The sequence below is a fragment of the Oratosquilla oratoria genome, unplaced genomic scaffold (genome assembly GCF_046742065.1).
Source record: "Oratosquilla oratoria isolate Oo_2021 unplaced genomic scaffold, ASM4674206v1 SCAFFOLD56, whole genome shotgun sequence".
NCBI classification, from domain to species: Eukaryota; Metazoa; Arthropoda; class Malacostraca; order Stomatopoda; family Squillidae; genus Oratosquilla; species Oratosquilla oratoria.
In genome coordinates this window covers 157816-180619 of record NW_027467720.1, presented here as the reverse complement: position 1 = coordinate 180619, position 22804 = coordinate 157816, and the positions used below count along the sequence as shown (strand labels likewise).

The 22804-nt window shown below is 38.3% G+C and overlaps 1 protein-coding gene across 1 annotated transcript in view; it reads right to left on the bottom strand.

The window, feature by feature from the left end:
• LOC143023732 (uncharacterized) overlaps positions 1-22804 on the bottom strand; it is a 68426-nt gene that overhangs the window by 31754 nt on the left and 13868 nt on the right. Inside the window, exon 2 of the mRNA XM_076182332.1 lies at positions 9377-9491. Within this exon, the coding sequence (XP_076038447.1) occupies positions 9377-9469 (93 nt within the window). The 5' untranslated portion in view covers positions 9470-9491. The remainder of the gene's footprint in view (positions 1-9376; positions 9492-22804) is intronic.

The window sequence follows — 22804 nt, the reverse complement described above, 5'->3', positions numbered from 1 at the left end:
CTTTTCCTCTCTACTTGATTTGCCTCCTCTTCCTCTTTTAATTTCTTTCCAAAACATCTTTTTATTACTTTCAAAATTTTCTGTCAAGCTCTTACCCCATTTCATATCTGCTCTTCTCTTTGCCTCCTTTATCTTATGCTTAACTTCCTTTCTCTTTACTTTGTACTTCTCATACAATTCCCTCATCCTATTTTGTAGCCAATCTATGAAAGCCTGCTTCTCTTCTACAGCCTTCTTTGCTTCCTCATCCCACCATTAACCTCTTCACTCCAGGGCACATCGCACGTCTGGCAGCATTAGCTGCCCGACGTGCGATGTTGCGTCATAATCGCATTATGAAAAATAAAGTCAGTGCTCAATCGTTTGTTCTCTTTCACCCGTGTATTTTGATAACCATAGAAAATTGATGAAGCCAGTTTAGAGAGAATGGAAATTACGTAGGTACGACTACTATAAATATAATCAAGATGGCGATGTCGGCATCATCGAGTACCCACTTGCTCCTCATGCCGCCTACGTAGGCGTCACCGTATGGAAGTGGTTAACTACCCTTCCTTCTATTTCCTCCCACCCTCCTTGTTCCACACACCATCTTTGTATACCTTATGACTCCCTCCTTGAACCATCCCCATTCCTCCTCCACTCCTAGTTCCACTCTATCCTTCACTCCCTCCCACTCCTCTCTCAGCTTCTTCTTATACTCCTTTTCTTTCTCATTTAAGCAGTGCACTCTAAGTACCTCCCTACCTTCTGCCCTTTTCCTCTTTCTCCACCTATTCTCCACTCTCAATTTACCTTCCACCAGAAAACTATCTGATATTCCCCCACTCTCTCTCTTCCTACCATACTCCTGGTCACCACTATACAGTATAGTCCATTAATGCTCTATCTGCCACCCTTCCATCCACCACCCTCTCCCATGTGTACTTATGCTTGAATTTCTTCTTAAACACTGTTTTTGCTATCAACTCTCTTTTGAGACACATTGCCACCAATCACTTCATCTACTGGTTTGTTTCCTACCCTAGCATTAAGGTCTCCCAATACAACTACATTCACATTTCTCCCTAATCCCTCTATGCACTCTTTTAAATCTACCCAAAAAAAAGCCTCCCTCTCCTCTACACTATTCTCACAACCAGGCCCATACGCACTTACAAAATCCCACATCCCCCTTCCCAGCTTCACCTTCATTCACATTAACCTTGAAGAAACCTCCTTCCACTCCACTACCCTCTTACCTATCTCTTCACTTTCCAGTACAGCCACCCTTTCTCTCGCTCGTTCCCCTTCTCACTCCTGAGAACCTCCCAACTACACTCCCAAACTCACACTTACCCCTCCCTTTCAAATTAGTTTCACTCAAAGCCAGTACATCCATCTTTCTTCTCACAAACATACTGCCTATCTTAACTTTTACTCTCATCTGTACTACATCCACGCACATTAAAAGACCCAAACCTTAGGGTACTGGTTGGAAAACTCCTGGACCCTTTTATGCCTTTACTTTTTTTTTTTTTTTTTTTTTTTTTTTTTTTTTTTTTTTTTTTTTTTTTTTTTTTTTTTTTTTTTTTTTTTTTTAGGAATGTTTCTTGTGGGGCTACAGGTAGCAGGATTCCTAGTCCTAACCCCCATCTTGTTTTTTGTTGCCTTTTACAACTCAAGTGGGAAGACTTGGTGGCATCATTCTTTTCACCCCACCACAGGGTAGGCGACAAAACAAAACGAATATTCAGAGAAATGATACAGGACAGTAACAAGGGGTTGGAGGACAGCATGACAGAGGGACAGTCGTAGTATAATAAAAGTGTCATCATTTCTCTAGGAACAGAGTCTTCCTCTATCATAGACAAAATGATATGTGGCTCTGGTCCATAGGGGCGCCCCATATAGATCCTAAAGTATTCTTTATTTCCTTCGCGCAGTTTCTCTATTTCGTGTTTGTCTATTAGTTTGTCATTTACATATCTGTAGAATAGTTTAGGTTGGTCCTTGCATTTTTCTATTATGTCTTTTTCAGTTTATTTTTTCTTCCCTGTGTATTTTTACATATTCGTTTCTTAGTTTGATGTTTGTTTGCCATTTGGTCTTTTTTGTCCTTTTTTCCATCTTTTCCAGGCTTTGTATCTTCTATAGCTTCACTACACTTTTTGTTATACCAACACTTTATGTATACCCTTTTTTGTCTTCTTTGGTATGTATTTATCTGTTCCCTCCTTGTATTTTTCTTTTAATATGTTCCACTTCTCTTCCATTTCTGTTTCTTCATTGATAATTTTCCCCAGTTTGCATTTTGAAAAAAAAAAAATCCAAATTTTTAAAGTCCGTTTTGTTGTACATTAGTCTTCCTTTTCTATGTTTCTCATCTCTTCTCACATCATTTTGTTCTTTTAGTTCGAACTCTATTAGTATGTGGTCACTCTTCCCAACTGGTGTCTTGTATTCCATTTTGTCCACTATTTCAGGCTCAGATGTGAATATTAAGTCTAGTCTCGACGGTTCTTCATTGTTTCTATATCTGGTGTTTTCTTTCACCCATTGAGTCAATGTGTATTCAATGGTCATATCCAGTAGAATATTTCCCCAAAGTTCCTCTCCACCTTTTACTGTCATTTCTTCCCAACATATTTCCTTTGAGTTAAAGTCACCCATAATTACTATGTTTCCTCCTTTCATTAATTCAATTAATGTAATTTTTGTGTCTTCCAGTAGTTTGGAATGATCATTATCAGTCCAAGCCTATGTTTTTGGGGGCACATATACTATAATTTTCTACTTTTCATATTTCCCGTTTTCAACTTTAATCATCATCAATTCTACATTATTTTTTCCTTCTATTATCTTTGTCACATTTAAACTTTTTTTCTTAGTCAAAAACATGATTCCTCCGCTTTGTTTTTCCATTCTATTTTTCATCCACTGGTTAGACCTTGTCCTATAATATTTGATGATAGGGGACCTTTTAATTTTGTCTCCACAATTCCCATTCTCAGGTTTCTCTGTTAGCAGATAGTTGTTTAATTCATTTAGTCAAGAAATTATTCTGTCTATTTTTGTATATACATACATATACCAAAGGCTTTTTCACCCTTACACGGGGAGGCAGCCAAAAAGAAAAAGGCAGAGAAATCACTTCCACCCATTTCATTTCCCATATATTCCACTCTCCTCCACCCTCCTATCTTGGCACCTCCTGGATGACAGGTCATCCCTGCATCCTGTCCACTGCCCTGGGTCAGAAGCAGTGTCGCAAGACACAGCACATCCACAACAAGGCCGCTTCATAAATTCGGCGACACCCCCCCCCCTCTCTCTCCGTCCCCCCATGCAGGAAAGGAGAAGACAGGGAGAAATCCCTTTGGGCTGCGTCAAATTTTTCTCATACATACTTCCTCAACCCCCATCCCCCACCCACTCCCCCTCATGCATCACAGCCTCATCTACACAACCCTTCTCCATTCACCCCTATCTTCTGTCCTCTCCCGTCCTTCCTCTACAGACATTCCTCTCTTCTGTAAAGCCCCTTTCACCCCATCCATCCATCTCATCCTAGGATGCCCCCTCATATTCACTCCTTCCACCTCCGCCTTCCACACTTCTTTTACTAATCTTTCTTCACTCATTCTTTCCATGTGTCCAAACCATCCTAATACTCTTTCATGCACCCTATCTCCCGGTTCCCTTTCCACCCCTGTTCTCCTCCTCATCACCTCATTTCTCACTCTAGCCTAGTAACCCCTATCATATTCTCAGACATTTCATCTCACATTCAATCTCCTTCTCTCTTCCTCTCTTATGTTCCATGTTTCTACCCAGTACATTGCTGTTGGCACAATCACTCCTTCATACTATCTCCTCTTAGCATCCATTCCCAGATGTCTATTTCTCATTACACTTTTTAATCCACCAAGGCATTTACACGCTTCTCTCAATCTACATTCTACCTCCACCCCCACTCCTCCCTTTCCTGTCACATTCGCACCCAAGTATCTGAAACTATCCATTTCCTCCAGTTTCTCACCCTTAATGCTCACTTCCAGTCTGCTGCTATCTCTCCTTGTACATCTCATCACCTTATTTCTGCCCACATTTATCTTCAGCTTCCTTCTTTCACACACCTTCCCAAACTGTCACTAAATTCCTCAATCCCTTCTCTGATCCTGCTACAAGCACAGTGTCGTCCGCAAACAACAGCTGGCTCACCTCCCACTTTTCTCCATTTTCTTTAATCATCTCCAACCCCTGACCCACTACCCTTGCATTCACCTCTTGCACCACCCCATCCATGTAAAGATTGAACAGCCAGGGCGACATAACACATCCCTGATGAAGTCCCACCTTTACCTCAAACCATTCACTCTCTCCATTTCTAATCCTAATGTAAGCTCTACTACTCTCATAAAAACTCTTGACTGCTCTTAACAGCTTTCCTCCTATCCCATATATCTGCAGTGCCTCCCACAGCGCCTTTCTGTCTACCCTGTCGTAAGCCTTTTCCAGATCCATAAAAGCCCAAAAAACATCCTTACCTTTTCCTATAGCTTTCTCACATATCTGTCTTACCACAAAAATCTGATCTACACATCCCCTACCTGTCCTAAAACCACACTGTTCCTCACCAATTACTCACTCTGTTCTTCTCCTAATCCTCTCAATCATGACCCTCCCATACGCCTTCCCAACTACACTCAACAAGCTGATCCCTCTGTATCTACTACACTCACACTTGTCCCCCTTTCCTTTGTAAAGCGGAACTATACAGACACTCCTCCAGTCCTCCGGAACTCTACCCTCCCTTAAACAAACATTAAATAACCTCACCAGCTAGTCCACCATAACTGTACTTCCTTTCTTCAGACATTCTGCATGGCATCCATCCAATCCAGGTGCCTTACCTGCTCTCATCATCTTAACAGCTGCTTTCACTTCATCCTTCCCTATTTCTCCTCCATTTTCCTCACTCATCACTCTCATTTTCTTAGCATTTCCCACTGCAACTACCTTTCCCTCCCTATCCTCCTTCACATTTAGCAACTCCCTAAAATACTCTGCCCACCTTCCTCTCACTGCCTTCTCTTCAATCATCATCTCTCCATCTGCACCTTTTACCTTTTCTTCTCTACTTGATTTGCCTCCTCTTCCTCTTTTAATTTCCTTCCAAAACATCTTTTTATTACTTTCAAAATTTTCTGTCATACTCTTTCCCCATTTCACATCTGCTCTCCTCTTTGCTTCCTTTATCTTATGCTTAACTTCCCTTCTCTTTACTTTGTACCTCTCATATGATTCCCTCATCCTAATTTGTAGCCAATCTATGAATACCTGCTTCTTCTCTTCTACACCCTTCTTTGCTTCCTCATCCCACCACTCACTACCCTTCCTTCTATTTCCTCCCACCCTCCTTGTTCCACACACCATCTTTGCACACCTTATGACTCCCTCCTTGAACCATCCCCATTCCTCCTCCACTCCTAGTTCTACTCTATCCTTTACTCTCTCCCACTCCTCTCTCAACTTCTTATACTCATTCTCCTTTTTTTCCTCATTTAAGCAGTTCACTCTAAGTACCTCCCTACCTTCTGCCCTTTTTCTCTTTCTCCACCTATACTCTCAATTTACCTTCTACCAGGAAATGATCTGATATTTCCCCACTCTCTCCCCTTAACACATGTACATTCTTAACTCTTCCTACTATACTCCTGGTCACCACTATACAGATGCTCCTCTACTTACATTCATTCGTTTTACGTTTTTTTTATTTTACGTTTGAACTGACTGTAAAAAAAAGTTGTAGAAAAAAAAATTTTTGAATGAATTTTTGAGTTTAGCGCGCCCCTCCGTAGTACAAGACATTCAAACAATACTTGCGCATGACGCTGCATCCATTGTTTACATGGTACAAACGACAGACTGAATGTGCCTTGCCTCCTCCTCCTTCTCCTCCACCATCTCACTTTATGTTGCTTGAATTTAATTTATTTGAAATTAATGTTATTATTTTACAATATTATGTTTATAATTAATTATTTAGGGGTGTTTTATAAGACACGGTAATAGAATTTATGGATGTATAGTACAGTATGAACGGTCATACATTACTGGAACGTACAGTAACAACTTACATTCATTTTCACGTTACGTTCAGCCGTTCGGAACGTAACTAAAACGTAAGTTGAGGAGCATCTGTATAGTCCATTAAAGCTCTATCTGCCACCCTTCCATCCACCACCCTCTCCCATGTGTGTTTATGCTTGACTTTCTTCTTAAACACTGTATTTGCTATCATCAATCACTCCAATCACTCAATCAATTGGTTCATTTCCTACCCTAGCATTTAGGTCTCCCAATACAACTACATTGACATTTCTCCCTAATTCCTCTATGCACTCATTTATATTTACCCAAAATGCCTCCCTTTCCTCTACGTTCTTCTCACTACCAGGCCCATACGCACTTACAAAAACACACATCTCCTTTCTCAGCTTCACCTTCATCCACATCACCCTTGATGACACCTTCCACTCCACTACCCGCTTACTTATCTCTTTACTTACTAATGTAGCCACCACTTCTCTCCCTCATCCCCTCTTCACTCCTGAGTACCTCCCAGCTATACTCCCAAACTCACAGTTGCCCTTTCCTTTCATTTTAATTTCACTCAAAGCCAGTACATCCATCTTTCTTCTCACAAACATACTGCCTATCTCTTCCCTTTTACTCTCATCTGTACCACATCCATGCACATTAAAAGACCCAAACCTTAGGGTACTGGTTGGAAAGCTCCCAGACACTTTTGTGCCTTTACTTTCTTTTTTAGGAATGTCCCCTTTTGGGGCTACAGGTAGTAAGACTCCTAATCCCATCCCCCATCCCTTTTTTGTCGCCTTTTACGACTCAAGTGGAAATACTTGGTGGCAGTATTCTTTTCCCCCACCACAGGGTAGGTAGGCAAAAAAAGGAAATGAATATTTAGAGAAATGGTACAGGACAGTAACAAGGGGTTGGGGGACAGCATAACAGAGGGACAGTCATAGTATAAAAGTGTCATAATTTCTCTATGTACAGAGTTTTCCTCTATCACAGACAAAATGATGTGTGGCTCTGGTCCGTAGGGGCACCCCATATATACCCTAAAGTATCAACTGCATGCTACTTTGCCACAATAACATGCAGCCAATACCCCAGACGAGAGATGAAGTACCACACAAAAAATTATTTAAAAAACTGGAACATATAGACAAGGGAACCTACTAAAATGGATTGAGGACTTCCTGATTGGTAGAAAGATGAGAGTAGTGCTCAGAGAAAAATATTCAGGTTGGAAAAAGGTGATCAGTGGAGTACTGCAAGGATCTGTATTGGCTCCAATAATATTTGCTATTTATGTGAATGACATGGATGATGATGTGAAATGTTACGTGAGCTTCTTTGCAGATGATGCCAAACTGTTAAGGAAAGTAAAAACTGAAAAGGATTGCGAATCACTGCAGGAAGACCTGAATAAGGTATAGAACTGGAGTCAGAAATGGGAAGTGAACTTCAATATTAACAAGTGTAGCACAATGGAGTTTGGAAAAAGCAAAAATAGAATATCAGGACAATATAAAACTGGAACCAAGGAGGTATAGAAAGAGATATCTGAAAAAGATTTGGGTGTAATTATTTCAAATGACTTGTCCTATGATAAACAGATAAACAAAATTGTTGGAGAATCCTACAACTTGCCAAGATAAATAAAAGTGGCATTTACATATTTGGACGAAGAAATTATTAAAAAAAATATTGGTCACACTGATAAGGCCTAGACTAGAATATGCGGCGACATTGTGGTCACCCAGTACCAAAAAGAATATAAAGAAAATAGAAAGAATCCAGAGAGCAGCCACAAAAATGGCACCTGCACTTGCAAACTTGTCATATGAGGAGAGATTGGCTAAACTGGAGTTACCAACTCTGGAGCAAAGAAGAGAGAGAGGTGACCTACTGACCATCTACAGAATCATGAAGGGCACAGAAATACTCGATAGAGAGGACTTGTTAAACTGGGACAAGAGAAGCACAAGAGGACATGGAAAGAAAATAAAAAAACATAGCTACAGAAGAGATCTGAAGAAAAACAGTTTTCCACATAGAGTGGTGGACACTTGGAACAAACTGGACAATGAAATAGTGTGCGCAAAAACCATTCATGAGTTTAAGAGCAAACTAGACACTGCGAGATACAAAGGCGGGACACCACGAGCATAGCTCCCCTTCCCGCAAAATACAACTAGGTAAATACACTTACGTAGGTGTCATTGTACCAAAGTGGTTAAGCTCTAATACAGTAGAACCTCTACTTACAATTGCCTAAACATACGAATCTTCCAATATACCATGTGAAATTTGATCTAATATTTGACTCTACACCCGAAGTAATTTCCAACATACAAAGTCGTCTAAGTTTCGCATACTGTATATACGGCATCGAAGTTTCTCGTAGCATCGCAGTTTCATGGTTAGCCCGCTAGACAGCAGTCAGTTCACAGCTCTCCTTCGTGTCGCATGGTTCTCCTTGTTCTGATCGTAAATAACAGTGCCTAATACCTTCCTTTTTCATTTTATCATCATGGGTCCCATGAAGGTTAGTGCGAGTGGTAGCAGTGGAGAAAAAAGGAAGAAAGTAATGCTTTCCTTTGAAGTAAAGCAAGAAATCATAGAAAAGCATGAGAGCGGTGTTCATATAAGTGATCTGGCTAAACAATATGGCCGACACATGTCTACGATCTCGACGATCTCTAAGGTGGTGACAATAAAAAACCCTTTTTATTGATTATTTCCTTACAAATTATTTTTTTTTACATCTCTCTTATATACAGTAATGCATTTGTTTTATTGCTATGTGTAATTATCTGCAGTACAGTATTTACCAAGGAGTTATCATAGGTTTTTGGGCTGTGGGACGAATTAAACGAATTACAGTGTATTCTTATGGGAATATTTGATTTAACATACGACCATTTCAACATACGAAGTAGGTCCTGGAACGAATTAAATTCGTATGTAGAGGTTCTACTGTATTTGAAAATGATGGGCCATATGGGCACCCCAAAACAGTCCCAAAATATTGGTTGCATGTTACTATGCAGTTCATACCCCAGTACAGGGACAAGAATGCTTCACATCATTAAATTAAGGAAATTTACAAGTCATCACTAACCTCAAACTGGAATATAGATATTGCTCGATTTTTATTAATCTTTGAAGAACTAGGCCATAATGGCACCCCAACAGTTCTAAAATGTTGGTTGCATGTTACTATGCAATTCATACTCCAGTGCGGAGACAAGAAGGCTTCATATCATTAAATTAAAGAAATTCACAAGTTATCACTAACCTCAAACTGGAATGTAGATACTGCTTGATTTTTATTAATTTCTGAAGAACTAGGCTTCTTCTTGGAACTTGTAGCAACACTAGCAGCAGACATGGAATCTCCAATATTGGTAGAACTGAGGGTTAATACAAAAGTAGCTTTTAGTTTGTTTTGGTTGTATGATCAGAAATAAATCAAACAAGAATATATCTTAACACATATGTACATATACTTATATACATACACATATATCAATTTATATATTTACATATACACATATACTGTATTTAGAGAAGAAAGGACAAATGAGAGACTGGGTGGTGGAAGTAAAATGAAGATGGTCTAAGAATTAATTTGCTCTAATGTGGCAACCAACTTGGTCTTCTTCAAAGAGTTGTCTAAAGAAAGTTATTACATATGTTACAATTTAAGTCACTCTTGAAGGGTACTCAGTAAGGTTGTAGCACCTAGGCAGTGAACAGTTGTCCTGTGTTCCACCCGTTTTGTTGTACCTAGCATGAGGACACTTGCTACCTTTGATAAGCAAATAAATCCATCTCTTCCATTGTTTTCATAAGTATTTATGTATGCAGCTTTGTTTTTCTTACCTTCTTCTCGAAACCCTTTTTAAGAACTTTGGCCTCCTTCCAGTGGGGTAGGTGACCATGTCTGTCCAAAAGCTGGACAAGTGAGTTTGATGTCCTGTGGGCTCTAAGGTAATTTATGTATTCAGACCCTGACTTGAATCTCCAAAATACAAACCTGAACATACTTTACATGAAGCAGACACGGTCAAAGCAGGATGTGCCAGAACGAACGCTCTGAACTGCTAGCTAGCGATTCACGAACAAACGATTTGAAAGTGGACCTGGTGTAGTGAAAGCTCATTGGAACCAAAATGTAAATGTCTTTGTATCTCCATTTTATCTTTTTTTTTTCATTGTTCTTTCTTAAAAAAAAAAAAAAAAAGGAAAGAAGCAAAGAAACTCCAAGAGACAACCAGCAAAGAGATGCTTAGAAGAAAGTAGAATTGAGACTCCACTTGGTGTCGTTCAAAAGAAGATGTGTCTTTCTCAGACACCAAGGGAATACCAAAGGTTTTAAAGAGGTTTTTTCAGGGTTTGACCAAGAAGGAAATATTATGCATAGAGTATTAGAAATGGATAGAGAACCCAGGTATAGAAATACAATGAGAAATAGAGATATTAATGACATTTAATAATAATGATTTAATAGACCTCAAAAGTGAGTACAAAACAATGTACAAAGAAGTATCTATGCTAAGGAAAGCCAATTAGGAGAATAATAGGGAGATAGATGACTTACAAAAGGAATTAAATAAATTAAAGGCAAAAAATGAAAGGTTGAAAAGTGAAGACATAAATAGGAATGAAGCATTAAAAAGGGAGATTAAAGATCAAATGCAAGAAGTGACTGAAAAGGTGGAAGAAAAAATAAAAGAATTACTTAAAGAAATAAAGAAACAGTGGAAAGTTGAACAGGAATGTCAAAAAGTATCCCTTTAAGAAATAATGGAGCAACAGGTCAAGGAAAATACCAAGGAAATGGTGATCCAAGTAATTAAAGAGAAAGGCAACTTAGTTAGGGACACAGTGGATAAAAAAAGATGCATTGTTATCTATGGCATTAACCACTTCCATACGGTGACGCCCAAGTGGGTACGCGATGATGCCGACGTCAGCATCTTGATTATATTTATTGTAGTTGTACCTACATAACCTCCATTCTCTCTAAACTGGCTTCATCATATTTTCTATGGTTATCAAAATTCACAGGTGAAAGAGAACGAATGATTGAGCACTGACTTTATTTTTTATAATGCAATTATTATGACGCAACATCACACGTCGGGCAGCTAATGCTGCCAGACGTGCGATGTGCCCCAGAGTGAAGTGGTTAAAGAGAAGAATGATGTACCTAGATATCAGAGGGAAAAAGAGGAGAAAGAGATCGCAAAGGAAATTCTAAAAGAATTACAAGCAGAAGGACAAGGAGGATAGGCAGATACTCTAAAGAAACACAACACAGGCCACTGAAAGTAAAGCTTAGATCTCAAACAATTGCAGAGGAAGTACTATCAAGAACAACGAAATTAGCAAATAGTGAACATTACAAAAATATATGGATAAAAAAGAAACGAGTGAGGAAGAAAAATAACTTAGAAACAAAGCAAATGAAAAAAAAAATGAAGAAAACTGAAACTGAAAAAAAATATGGTATATAAGGAAAAAGGAAACAAAGAAGACAGTTGTATAAAACTTGTCCCACAGTGTTGGGTGGTGGGGTACACTTTAATTTAGTTTCCACTATTCCCATTATGTCTGGTTTTTCTAAGGCCAGGTAATCATTTAATTAAATCATTCCTGAAGTTATTCCATCTATATTGGTATAAGCTATTTTTTTATTTCCTTTCTCCTCGTCTTTTTCTGTCGTTTCCTTTTCCCTTATACAGTATACTATTTTCTCAGCTGACAGAAAAAGACAAAGACAAAGAACAGAAAGGATAAACAGGGTTGTGGAGTATTAATTTTGACTAATAAAGATTTACATGTAACAAAAATAAGTGATGGAAAAAATAATGTAGAATCAATTATAATACAAGTTGAAAGCAAATATATGAAGAGTAGGAAATTTGTAGTGGTGTATGTGCCCCCCAAAACAAAGTCCTGGACAGAAAGTCATCATTCCAAAATATTAGAAGATACAAAATATGAATTAACTAATATACTGGAGGACAGAGGAAATACAGTAATTATGGATGACTTTAATTAAGAAGAAATATGTTGGGAGGAAATGACAGTGAAGGGTGGAGAGGAACTCTGGGGCAACATACTGCTCGACATGACCATTGAATACACAATGACTCAGTGGATAAGGGAAAATACCAGATACAGAGGTAGTGAAGAACCATCAAGGCTGGACTTAATACTTACGACAGAGCCTGAAATTGTTGATAAAATCTATTACAAAACTCCGATAGGAATGAGTGACCATGTACTAATAGAATTTGAGTTGAAAGAACAAATGGATCAAAGCAGAAATGATAAACATAGAATAGGAAGACTAATGTACAACAAAACAAATTTTGAGAAACTCACAAAATTCTTTCACAATGCAAACTGGGAAAAATTCCTAAATGAAGAAACAAGGATGGAAGAGAAATGGAATATACTAAAAGAAATTTACAATGAGGGAGTAAATAAATACGTACCACAAAAAAAAACATACATAAAAAGCTGGTACAACAAAAGGTGTAGTGAGGCTAAGGATAAGAGACAAAGCTTGGAAGAAATGGAAAAGAGACAAGAAAACAAGCAAATGGCAAATGTACATCAAACTAAGAAATGGTATGTAAAAATACACAGAGATGAAAAGAGAAACTATAAAAAAAGAGAGAAAAATGCAAGGAAGAACCCAAACTATTTTACAGGTATATAAATGGCAAATTGAAGAACAAACAAGAAATAGAAAAGCTGCGCCAAGATAAACATGAATATACAGAAGAACTGGAAATGGCTGAAATTATGAACAACCATTTCAAATCAGTATTCACAACAGAAAACTCACCTAACTGTGAGGAGATAGAGAGAAAAAGATCCCCCTCAATGAAAGAAATAATTGTAACACAAAAGGAAATCAGCGACCAAATCAAAACCCTTGACGTCAGAAAATCACATGGTTCAGACGGAATTGCAAATTGGATACCGACAGAATGCATGGAAGAATTAACAGACAAAATATACAATGTAATTAAATTCTCACTTAAAGAAGGAAAAGTGACACAGGACTGGAAGAAGGCAAACATTGTACCAATTTATAAGGGAGGAAACAAGGAAGACCCATCAAATTACAGACCGATCTCCCTGACAAGCACAGTAGCAAAAATTTGTGAAAAGGTCATCAAAAATAGATGGGTTAAACATTTGCAGGAAAAAACTATACTGAATCCAAATCAATTTGGATTCTGATAAGGAAGATCATGTACAACAAACTTGATCTGCTTCTACTCAAAATTAATAGACATAATACAAGAGAGAGATGGTTGGGCAGACTGTACCTTTCTGGACCTACGAAAGGCATTTGATAAGGTACCACACAATAAACTAATAAGGAAGATAGAATCAATAGGTGGCATCAGAGGAAAATTATTGGAATGGATGAAAGACTTTCTGACTGGGAGGAAAATGAGAGTAGTAATTAGAGACAAATTCTCAAATTGGGAAGAAATGATAAGTGGTGTCCCGCAGGGATCAGTACTGGTCCCGATCATGTTTGCTATATACATAAATGACATGGACGAAGGTGTAGAGTGTTATATGAATTTCTTTGCAGACGATGCAAAAATACTAAAGAAAGTAAAAATGGTGGAGGATTACAACTCATTACAACAAGACTTGGACAAGATCTGGAAATGGACTCAAAAGTGGGAAGTGAAATTCAATATAAAAAATGTAGTATAATGGAATTTGGAAAAAGTAAAAACAGCAGAATATCAAGAGATTATAAAACTGGTGAAGAAGAGTCAAAAAAGTAAACTCGGAAAAAGACCTTGGAGTGATGATCAGCAAAGACACGACACCGGATAAGCATATCAATAAAATAGTTGGAGAAACCTATAATTTATTGAGGTCAATAAAAGTGGCATTTGCCTATTTGGACAAGGAAATTATATATATATATATAAAAAAAAAAATAATAATAATAATAAACTACACTAATAAGACCAAATCTCAAGTACACAGCAACACTATGGACACCCAGTACCAAAAAGAATATAAAGAAGTTAGAAAGAATACAAAGAGCAACAACAAAACTGGCACCAACTCTTTCCAAAATGACATATGAACAAAGACTGTCCAAATTAGAATTACCAACTCTGGAACAAAGAAGGAAAAGAGGAGACTTACTATCTATAGAATTATGAAGGGAATGGAAATCTTAGATAAGAATGACTTATTGAAATGGGACAATGGAAAAACAAGAGGACACGAAAAGAAACTAAAAAAAAGATAATTACAGAAGAGATCTGAAAACAAAATAACTTCCTACACAGTGATAGATACTTAGAACAAATTGGACAAAGAAACAGTGTAACCAACACTATTCAAGATTTTAAGAAAAGACTTGATGCTGAGAGATACAAAGATGGGTCACCATGAGCATAGCTCCCTTCCCGTATAATACAACTAGGTAAATACAGGATTTAATAGATGACACTTAAATCACTCAACTTTTTCTTGTCTTTTAACAATTTTCCTTATTTTATTGGAGGAGACTTTAGCTGTTTTCATTCCACCTTTTATGAGGAATCTGTTGATATTTTCTGTTTAGTGAGTTGGGAACCTTTAGGAAAGTGGATTTTTCCCTACTCTCAGTTCAGTGGAGTTCAGCCTTACCCATCACCCTTGTGGCCTAATCTGCACAACATTGTGATTTATTTATTTTTTTTTTTTTTTTTTTGTCAGGCATTGTAAATTTTTATCAAAAGGGCAATTAACATGGTATTTTATGGCTTGCAAGATGCTGCATCTTGGAAGATACACCCTAATATTTGAAAGAAATTTCTAAAGAAAAAAAAAGTTATTCTCATACAAGAACACATTCACCATATACCCGACCACTGAACACAAAAACATAAGAAGCATGGAGTCCACAAGACACTTTTGTCTCAGTACTCATTACAAATTTGCTGGAGCACTCACCACAAATTTACAATTATGTAAATAAAAATACCAGAGGTAAGTACATACACACAGTGAAGCAGTCCATCTCTTCTTCTTGTTTTAGTGGTGGGCGACGACATGTATTGGACGTACAGTATTGTTTACATTATGAAATCACTTGTCCAATTTTGTTTGTATGGCGATGATACTAGTTGGTGATTAGTAAATATACTATACATTTTTCATTGTCCAAGGGTGGTTTTATTTTCATAAAAATAAACTACAATTTCAAAAATATGCATGTAGAAATATAAAACTTGAAAGAAACTTATTCATCCTCAAATCCCGAGAACTCGTCACCACTGGATTCATATAAAAGTTCTGAACTCTCATCTACAGAGTTATCACTACTGTACTGAGTTTACATCATATAAAAGGCTGAATTAAATAGTACTTAAGCTAACATCATAGTGTAATAACTCAACATACAAATCCAGGTCGCTATCGGTCAAGTGTCCAAGCTCACTTGAGCCTGGGTCTTGCCTTACAATACAACATTCGTCTTGGAAGACGCACTAGTATTTTTCAGGGTATTTTTTAGGAAAAAAAAAGTACATACTGTAAGCCGGAAAAAAAAGAATTTATTCTTACAATGTCAAAAATTAACTTCAGTGTACATTTGCCATACTATCATCTTTTGATAGTCAAGGAATTATTTTTATTAATCTATTTATTTATTCATCTATTTTCTTTTTTTTCTCTCTCTCTTTTGCATATTCAGGTGGGGGGGGGGGTTCATGTCAGGCCAGACTTGTTAAATGAAAAATAACAAAGAATAAAGATATGAACAGCAGATTTTTACAAGTGCACACTTATGAGATATAACAATAGAAAATTAAATATTCATTTTATAAATCATAATACATAAATGTAATGTTTTTCTTGGCAGAAATCAATAACAGAAAAATTTGCTAAAAGCAATACACTAATGAGCTGAGCTCTGACAACTGCTTGAGACACCACTTTTGTTTTGATAGATCCAGACATCGAAGAAATTAAAGTACTGTGTAATAAATCTGTCTAACCTAACCTACACTGCATTTAGCAATGAAGTACCCGTAATTCTAAAGGCCTTCATGGTTGTCATCATCGTCAGGGATACTGATGGCTCATTCTGGCTTCCGATCAAACTGCATAATGTAGAGGAGTTTCATAGTTTAAAGAATAGCATGAAGCTCAGCTCCATAGCACTGTTTTCAAAATATGTAGAGAAGTGACATCACTTAGAATAGGAGAACACCCAGTACATAACGTCAATGCCATTGTCAAACTGACATTGAAAGGACTGGACAGACAACAATATGGCATATCAGACCTATCATCAGAGCTCATTCAGTGGTGAACTTGCTTTTATTCTTTTTTTTCCACCAAGAAACACATATATTACATTTACGCATTATGTTTTACAAATGCTATATAGCATAGGTGTGCATATGTTTTCACAGATATAGGCATCAATTTTTTTTTTTTTTTTGTACCTTCATAAGGGAGAGTGGGCCAAGACTGTATGTCAGATGGGCCAGCTTGTTTTTTATGGGCCGAGCTCATTGTCAATGTTAAACTGATGTTAGAGACTACTTTTTTTTAACCTGAGATAGGTTAACTTATTGAATTCCTTACCTGTTGATATTGTGTCTTTTGATAGTAGGCCTAATCATTCTTTCAAGCCTGTTCTTGAACATCACTTAAGGGAATGTTGCATCACTTTATAGAGTAGGTGAAATTAAATTTTCAAATATGTATTTAATGAACTTAGGTATAATAACCCCTTACATTAGTGTATAATTCCTCAGGATATTGTGTTCCTCCCATGCATGGATTAGTGAAGATGTAGTGAGCTCTAGTTGTTGCACGTGCAGGCATGCTAGCTAGCACCAATGCATCCACTTTGCACACAGATGAAGAGTTAGTGGTACTGATCCCGCTCAGGAACTCACCTCTCTGGTCAGGCAGGGTCAAAGAGCAATTATCTCCAGATTACCAGCCACCCACACTGCCATTTCGACTCCAACAGTCAACACATGATACAAGACATTGTAGTAGTAATAATTATTCATTTTAACCTCTTCAGTATGGGCCAAAATCTCGCGGGCAGCATTAGCTGCCAGACATACGATGTGTCGTAATAATACTCGCATCATAAAATATAGTCACCGCTTATATCGATCGTTCTCTCTTTCACCCGTGAATTTTGATAACCATAGAAAATATGATGAAGACAGTTTAGAGAGTATGTCATTACGCAGGGGCAACTACAATAAATATAATCAAGACGCCATTATGGCATCCTCGCGTATCCACTTGCTCCTCATGCCGCCTACGTATGCGGCACCGTATGGAAGGGGTTAATGGTTAGATGTCCACTTGGACATAGATTGTATATATTCCAATGCTAGGATTTAATGTACAGTGGCCGCGAAAAGTTTAGGCACGTAATTAATGAGACACAAATGTAAACACTTGTGACATTTAAATAATCATTTAAAGACCTATAAATGGCTTATTACATACCTTATTTACCAAGCGATTTTCCTTTAAGCTTTATGACCTTCTCCAAACGTGCCGGGATGCATCTTGCCAGGTTTTGTACGTGTTGAGGAATAATATTATCCCAAATATCCTGTATTTCTATTTTTAGCTTAGCTACAGTGGAGACGTCACGATCTTGAAGCTGTTTTTTAATTATATGCCATACGTGCTCAATGGGATTTAGGTCTGGAGAATTTCCAGGCCATTTTTTGAAGTAATCAACACCACAGTCTTCTAACCATTGGGTAACAGACCGAGCTGTGTGAGCAGGAGCTCCGTCCTGCATAAACCAACTAGCATTGCACTTTTCAAAACTTTCAGGCAGGTTATCACACAATAACTCGAAATAAGTGTGCTGATTTACACTCTCATTTTGTGCAAGAAACACTAAATTGCCAACTCCACCAAATGCAAAGCATCCCCACACCATAACACTTGCAGCATGTTTCACCACTTTAGCTGTATAGCGAGGGTCATTAGGGTCAGACCCCCTGGGGCGCCTCACACGCTTCGACCTGCAGCCCGACGACACCACAAACGTTGACTCATCACTCCACAATACTCGTTCCCAGTCTTCTAAGGACCAGTCCTTATATTTCTTGCAAAATGCTATGCGATCACATATGTTTTTTGCACTTAGGAGGGGAAGAACTTTAGCACAGCAACTACGGTATTGTAAATCTTTGGCTAAATGATCAGAAATACATCTTACAGACACATCATGCAGCAGCAGAGGGTTATTTTCTTTCAGTTTTCGACCTGTGAGCATTGGATCTATATCTAACTGCCTCCTAATAACCGTAGAAGTACAATTTGATATCTTCCTTGGCCGACCAGAGCGATGCTTTGGAGTAGGAATGATGTCACTTCCTCCGTCTCGAAATTTCTTGGTCCACTTTTGCACTTGACGCACTCCAATTCCCACACGAGTAGCAATATCTTTACACTTATAACCCTCCTTATAGAGGGTTATGATTGTAACAACTGTGTCTCTTTCCAGCTCTTTACCACTTCCCATTACGGAGATATCAAGGCACAAAAACAGAGACCACCACAAAAAAAAGACTACTCCCCGTGAGAGATGTTTAGAAACTGACTCCACATGACATCGAGTGTGCCTAAACAGAGTTGCCAAGTAGTGCGTATTGTCTCGGCTAAATACGGGTACAAATGCTACCATTGAAAAATAGCGAAAAGTTTGGGCAGAAAGTTGTATTTTTCGCATGTTTTGAGTTTAGCGGAAAGTTTGGCTGCCTATAATTTTGTGCCCAAACTTTTTGCGGCCACTGTATGTACTCTTGAAAGTATTTAAGCCTTAGCTCAACTCTAGTCAGGCCAAATTGGCTCCATGTAATTCAAATTATTATATGTATTTCCTTGTTGGCAACTCATCCGAGTTCCCCTTTATAAGACCCAGTCATCAAACCTGTAGCATGACAAGCCTGGACAAATCACCAATAAAGCAAATGACCCGGCAAGCCGCTTTTTCTCAACCACACTATCAAAAAAATAATGTTGTAAGCCGTCAAAATCAAACCAACATTTCTCCTGGCGGTCACGGCAACATTTTTTCTGGTGAACAGCAGTGGGATCCAAAGAACATTTTTCTGGTGGACCACACTGGGATATGAAGAACATTTCAAGCATCATTCCAGAGTAGCGGAGAAAAGTACTTACAACATATATCAACCTGGCACCTACTACGAAACAAGCCCTCACTCCTGCAACAAGACTAAAGCCCATACACTTCGCTGTAAACTCAACCCAGTACAGCTGGGCAAAATCCCATCCACCATCACACCGAACACTCCAACACGGCCGGACAAAACCCCCCCACCTGCCACATCACCCAACACTAGCTTCAGCTGCCCGGGATGTAACACTTCACCCCATACCATACAACACATAATGGAAGACTGCATTATACACAATCATGCACGCAAACAACACAACATACACTCTATAAAGGATTTGTAGGAAAACCCAGTTTCGGCTGTGGCATTCCTTGGGGAGACGGGACGGCTCGGACAGACAGTCTAGGGAACAACAAACAAAGGACACAGTTATTAAAGTGATGAGGGAGAAGGAGAATATAGTAAGAGACTTAGCGGATAAAAAGAAATGTATAATTATATTAGGGATGGAAGAGAAGTATAATCTAAATAGGACTACAAGAATAAAGGAAGAAAAGGAAAAAGTAAATAAGATATTAGAAGTAGTTCAAGAAGATGAACCAGAAACAGGGAAATAGAAGAAACTTATAGACTAGGGAAATACAATACAGATAAGACCAGACCAATTAAGGTTAAATTCAGGTCACAAACAACAGCAGAGAATATCTTAGCAAAAACAGGGAAACTAGCACAGTGATCAATACAAACAGGTATGGATAAAAAGAGAAATGAATAAAGAGGAAAGAGAGGAGAAAAAACAAAAAGACTAGAAGCTAAGGGAAAAAACGAGAAAAGAACAGAGTCAGAAAAAGAGAAATTCTATTGGAGAGTAGTGAATATGAAAGTGAGGAAATGGTTTATAGCAGAGAAAAACAGAAGGGAAACAGAAACCACAATGGAAGTAGCAGAAAATTAAAAGTGTCTTACACAAATACAGATGGCTTAATAACAGGCTTGAACGAACTGAATGATTACCTGAAGGAAAAAGAATCGGACATAATGGGAATTCTAGAGACAAAGCTGAAAGGTCCACTACCACCCAACAGTATAGGACATGGTGCATATAATTATTGGATTAGAAACAGGTAAAACAAGGGGGTGGAGTTATATTCCTGACTAAGAAGGATATAAATGTGAGGAATGTCACATATGGAAAGAATAGAGATGATTATGATGGAAGTGGAGGACAAGGATGGGAAGAGCAGGAAGTTTGTAGTAAATTATGTGCCTCCTAAAACGGCTTTGTGGGAAGAGAAAGAACACAAAAATATGTTAGAAGACACAAGGATAACACTAAGATAATGGAAGATGGAGGAAGAATAGTCATAATGGGTGACTTTAATTGTAAAGAAATCTGCTGGGAAGAAATGACAGTGAAGGGTGGAGATGACCTATGGGGAAATGTACAACTTGATATGATTATAGAACAATGACACAATGGATACAAGAGAATACTTGGTATAGGAATGAGGAAGAACCATCGAGACTGGACCTAATAATCAAATTAGAACCCGAAATAGTGGACGAGATGAGTCTGGCACTATTTGGAATAAATGAATTAGTTGAAACTATGATAAAAACTAATAAAAAAAAAAATAAAACTCAGTAAAATAATATAAGTCAAACTCACTAGTTTAATGCAGCTTGAGATTAAGGGCTAAACCACGCAAATATTCATCAAATAGTCGCACAACATTAAAAATGCGCTCGTCAACTTTCACATACATACATATACCAAGGCTTTTTCCCCCTTACAAGGGAGGTAGCCAAAAAGGAAAAGGCATAAAATCATTCCCACCCATTACATCCCTGAATACACTTCACACCCCTCCACCCTCCCTCTTATCTTAGCACCTCCTGGATGACGGGTCATCCCTGCACCTTGTCCACTGCCCTGAGTCAGAAGCAGTGTCGCAAGACACAGCACATCCACAGCAAGGCCGCTTCATTAAATCGGCGACCCCCCCCTCTGTCCCCCCATTGCATAGAAGGAGAAGACGGGGAGAAATCCCTTTGGGCTGCGTCAAATTTTGCTCACACATAATACCTCACACCCCATCCCCCACCCATTCCACCTCATGCATCACAACATCCTCCATATACAACCATTCTCCATTCCCACGTCTTCTGTCCTCTCCCGTCCTTCCTCAACAGACATTCCCCTCTTCCCCAAAGCCCCCTTCACCCCATCCATCCACCTCATCCTAGGACGTCCCCTCATGTTCACTCCCTCCACATCTGCCTTCCATACCTCTTTTACTGGTCTTTCTTCACTCATTCTTTCCATGTGTCCAAACCATCCTAATATTCTTTCATCAACCCTATCTCCCAACTCCCTTTCCACCCCTGTTCTCCTCCTCACCTCCTCATTTCTCACTCTATCTAGCCTAGTAACCCCCATCATACTTCTCAGACACCTCATCTCAAACACGTTCAAACTCCTCTCTTCCTCTCTTATGTTCCATGTTTCTGCCCCATACAGTGCTGTTGGCACAATCACCCCTTCATACAGTCTCCTCTTAGCTTCCATTCCCAAATGTCTATTTCTCATTACACTTTTTAATCCACCAAGGCATTTACTTGCTTCTCTCAATCTACATTCACCTCCACCTCCACTCCACCCTTTCCTGTCACATTCGCACCCAAGTATCTAAAACTATCCACTTCCTCCAGTCGCTCTCGCTTAAGGGGGTACGCGACACCTGGAGGTCATTTTCTAAAATATTTAGAGTAAAGAGCTGAAACTTCTCAGGTAAATAGGTATCCATATTGCTTACATTTTAGGTGAAGCAGAATGATGTATGTACACATGTACATATGTACGTATACCAGTAGCGCCATTTAAAAGTGCACAGCACCATAATACGTGGACCAATTTGTTTTATATGTTGGCTATGATTAGTCAGTAGGCACACCTAGGGCCGGTCATTGAGTAATTGAACAATTTCCTTTATACTTTTGCATACAGGCATTTCAATTTTAATGGCTGGCAAAAATCGTGAAAAATACAATTTTTTTGCTCGTTTCCATTATTACTCCGAACTCTTTCATCCTATTCAAAATATTCGAACGATCGGCCCTAGCAGTTACTAAAAGTAATATTCCCTGTAAGTTTCATTTAAATCTAATGTATATTAGATTTTTTATGATTAAAAAAAAGTAGAAAAATATCGAACGGAGATATGGCAACTTGAAATATGAATATATCTGTAACTTGCTTATAGTTTCACCAATTTGACTGATTTTTTCATGGCTTAATTCTTATTATATAATAAGTAAGTACAGTAAAAATTATCAACATATTTTAATTATAAGTACTTTAAATACTGAAAAACTAAAGTACTTATAAGTATGTCACAGTAGTGACGACGCCCAGACGACAACATCATATAATTTGCTTTTTTGCACCTTTGGCGGTTTCTTCATATGAAACCTCTCTGCTGGGGGTCTTCAGGGTATCTAAATCATTGGAAAGAGGTTTATTTTCCAGTAGTGGGCACCTT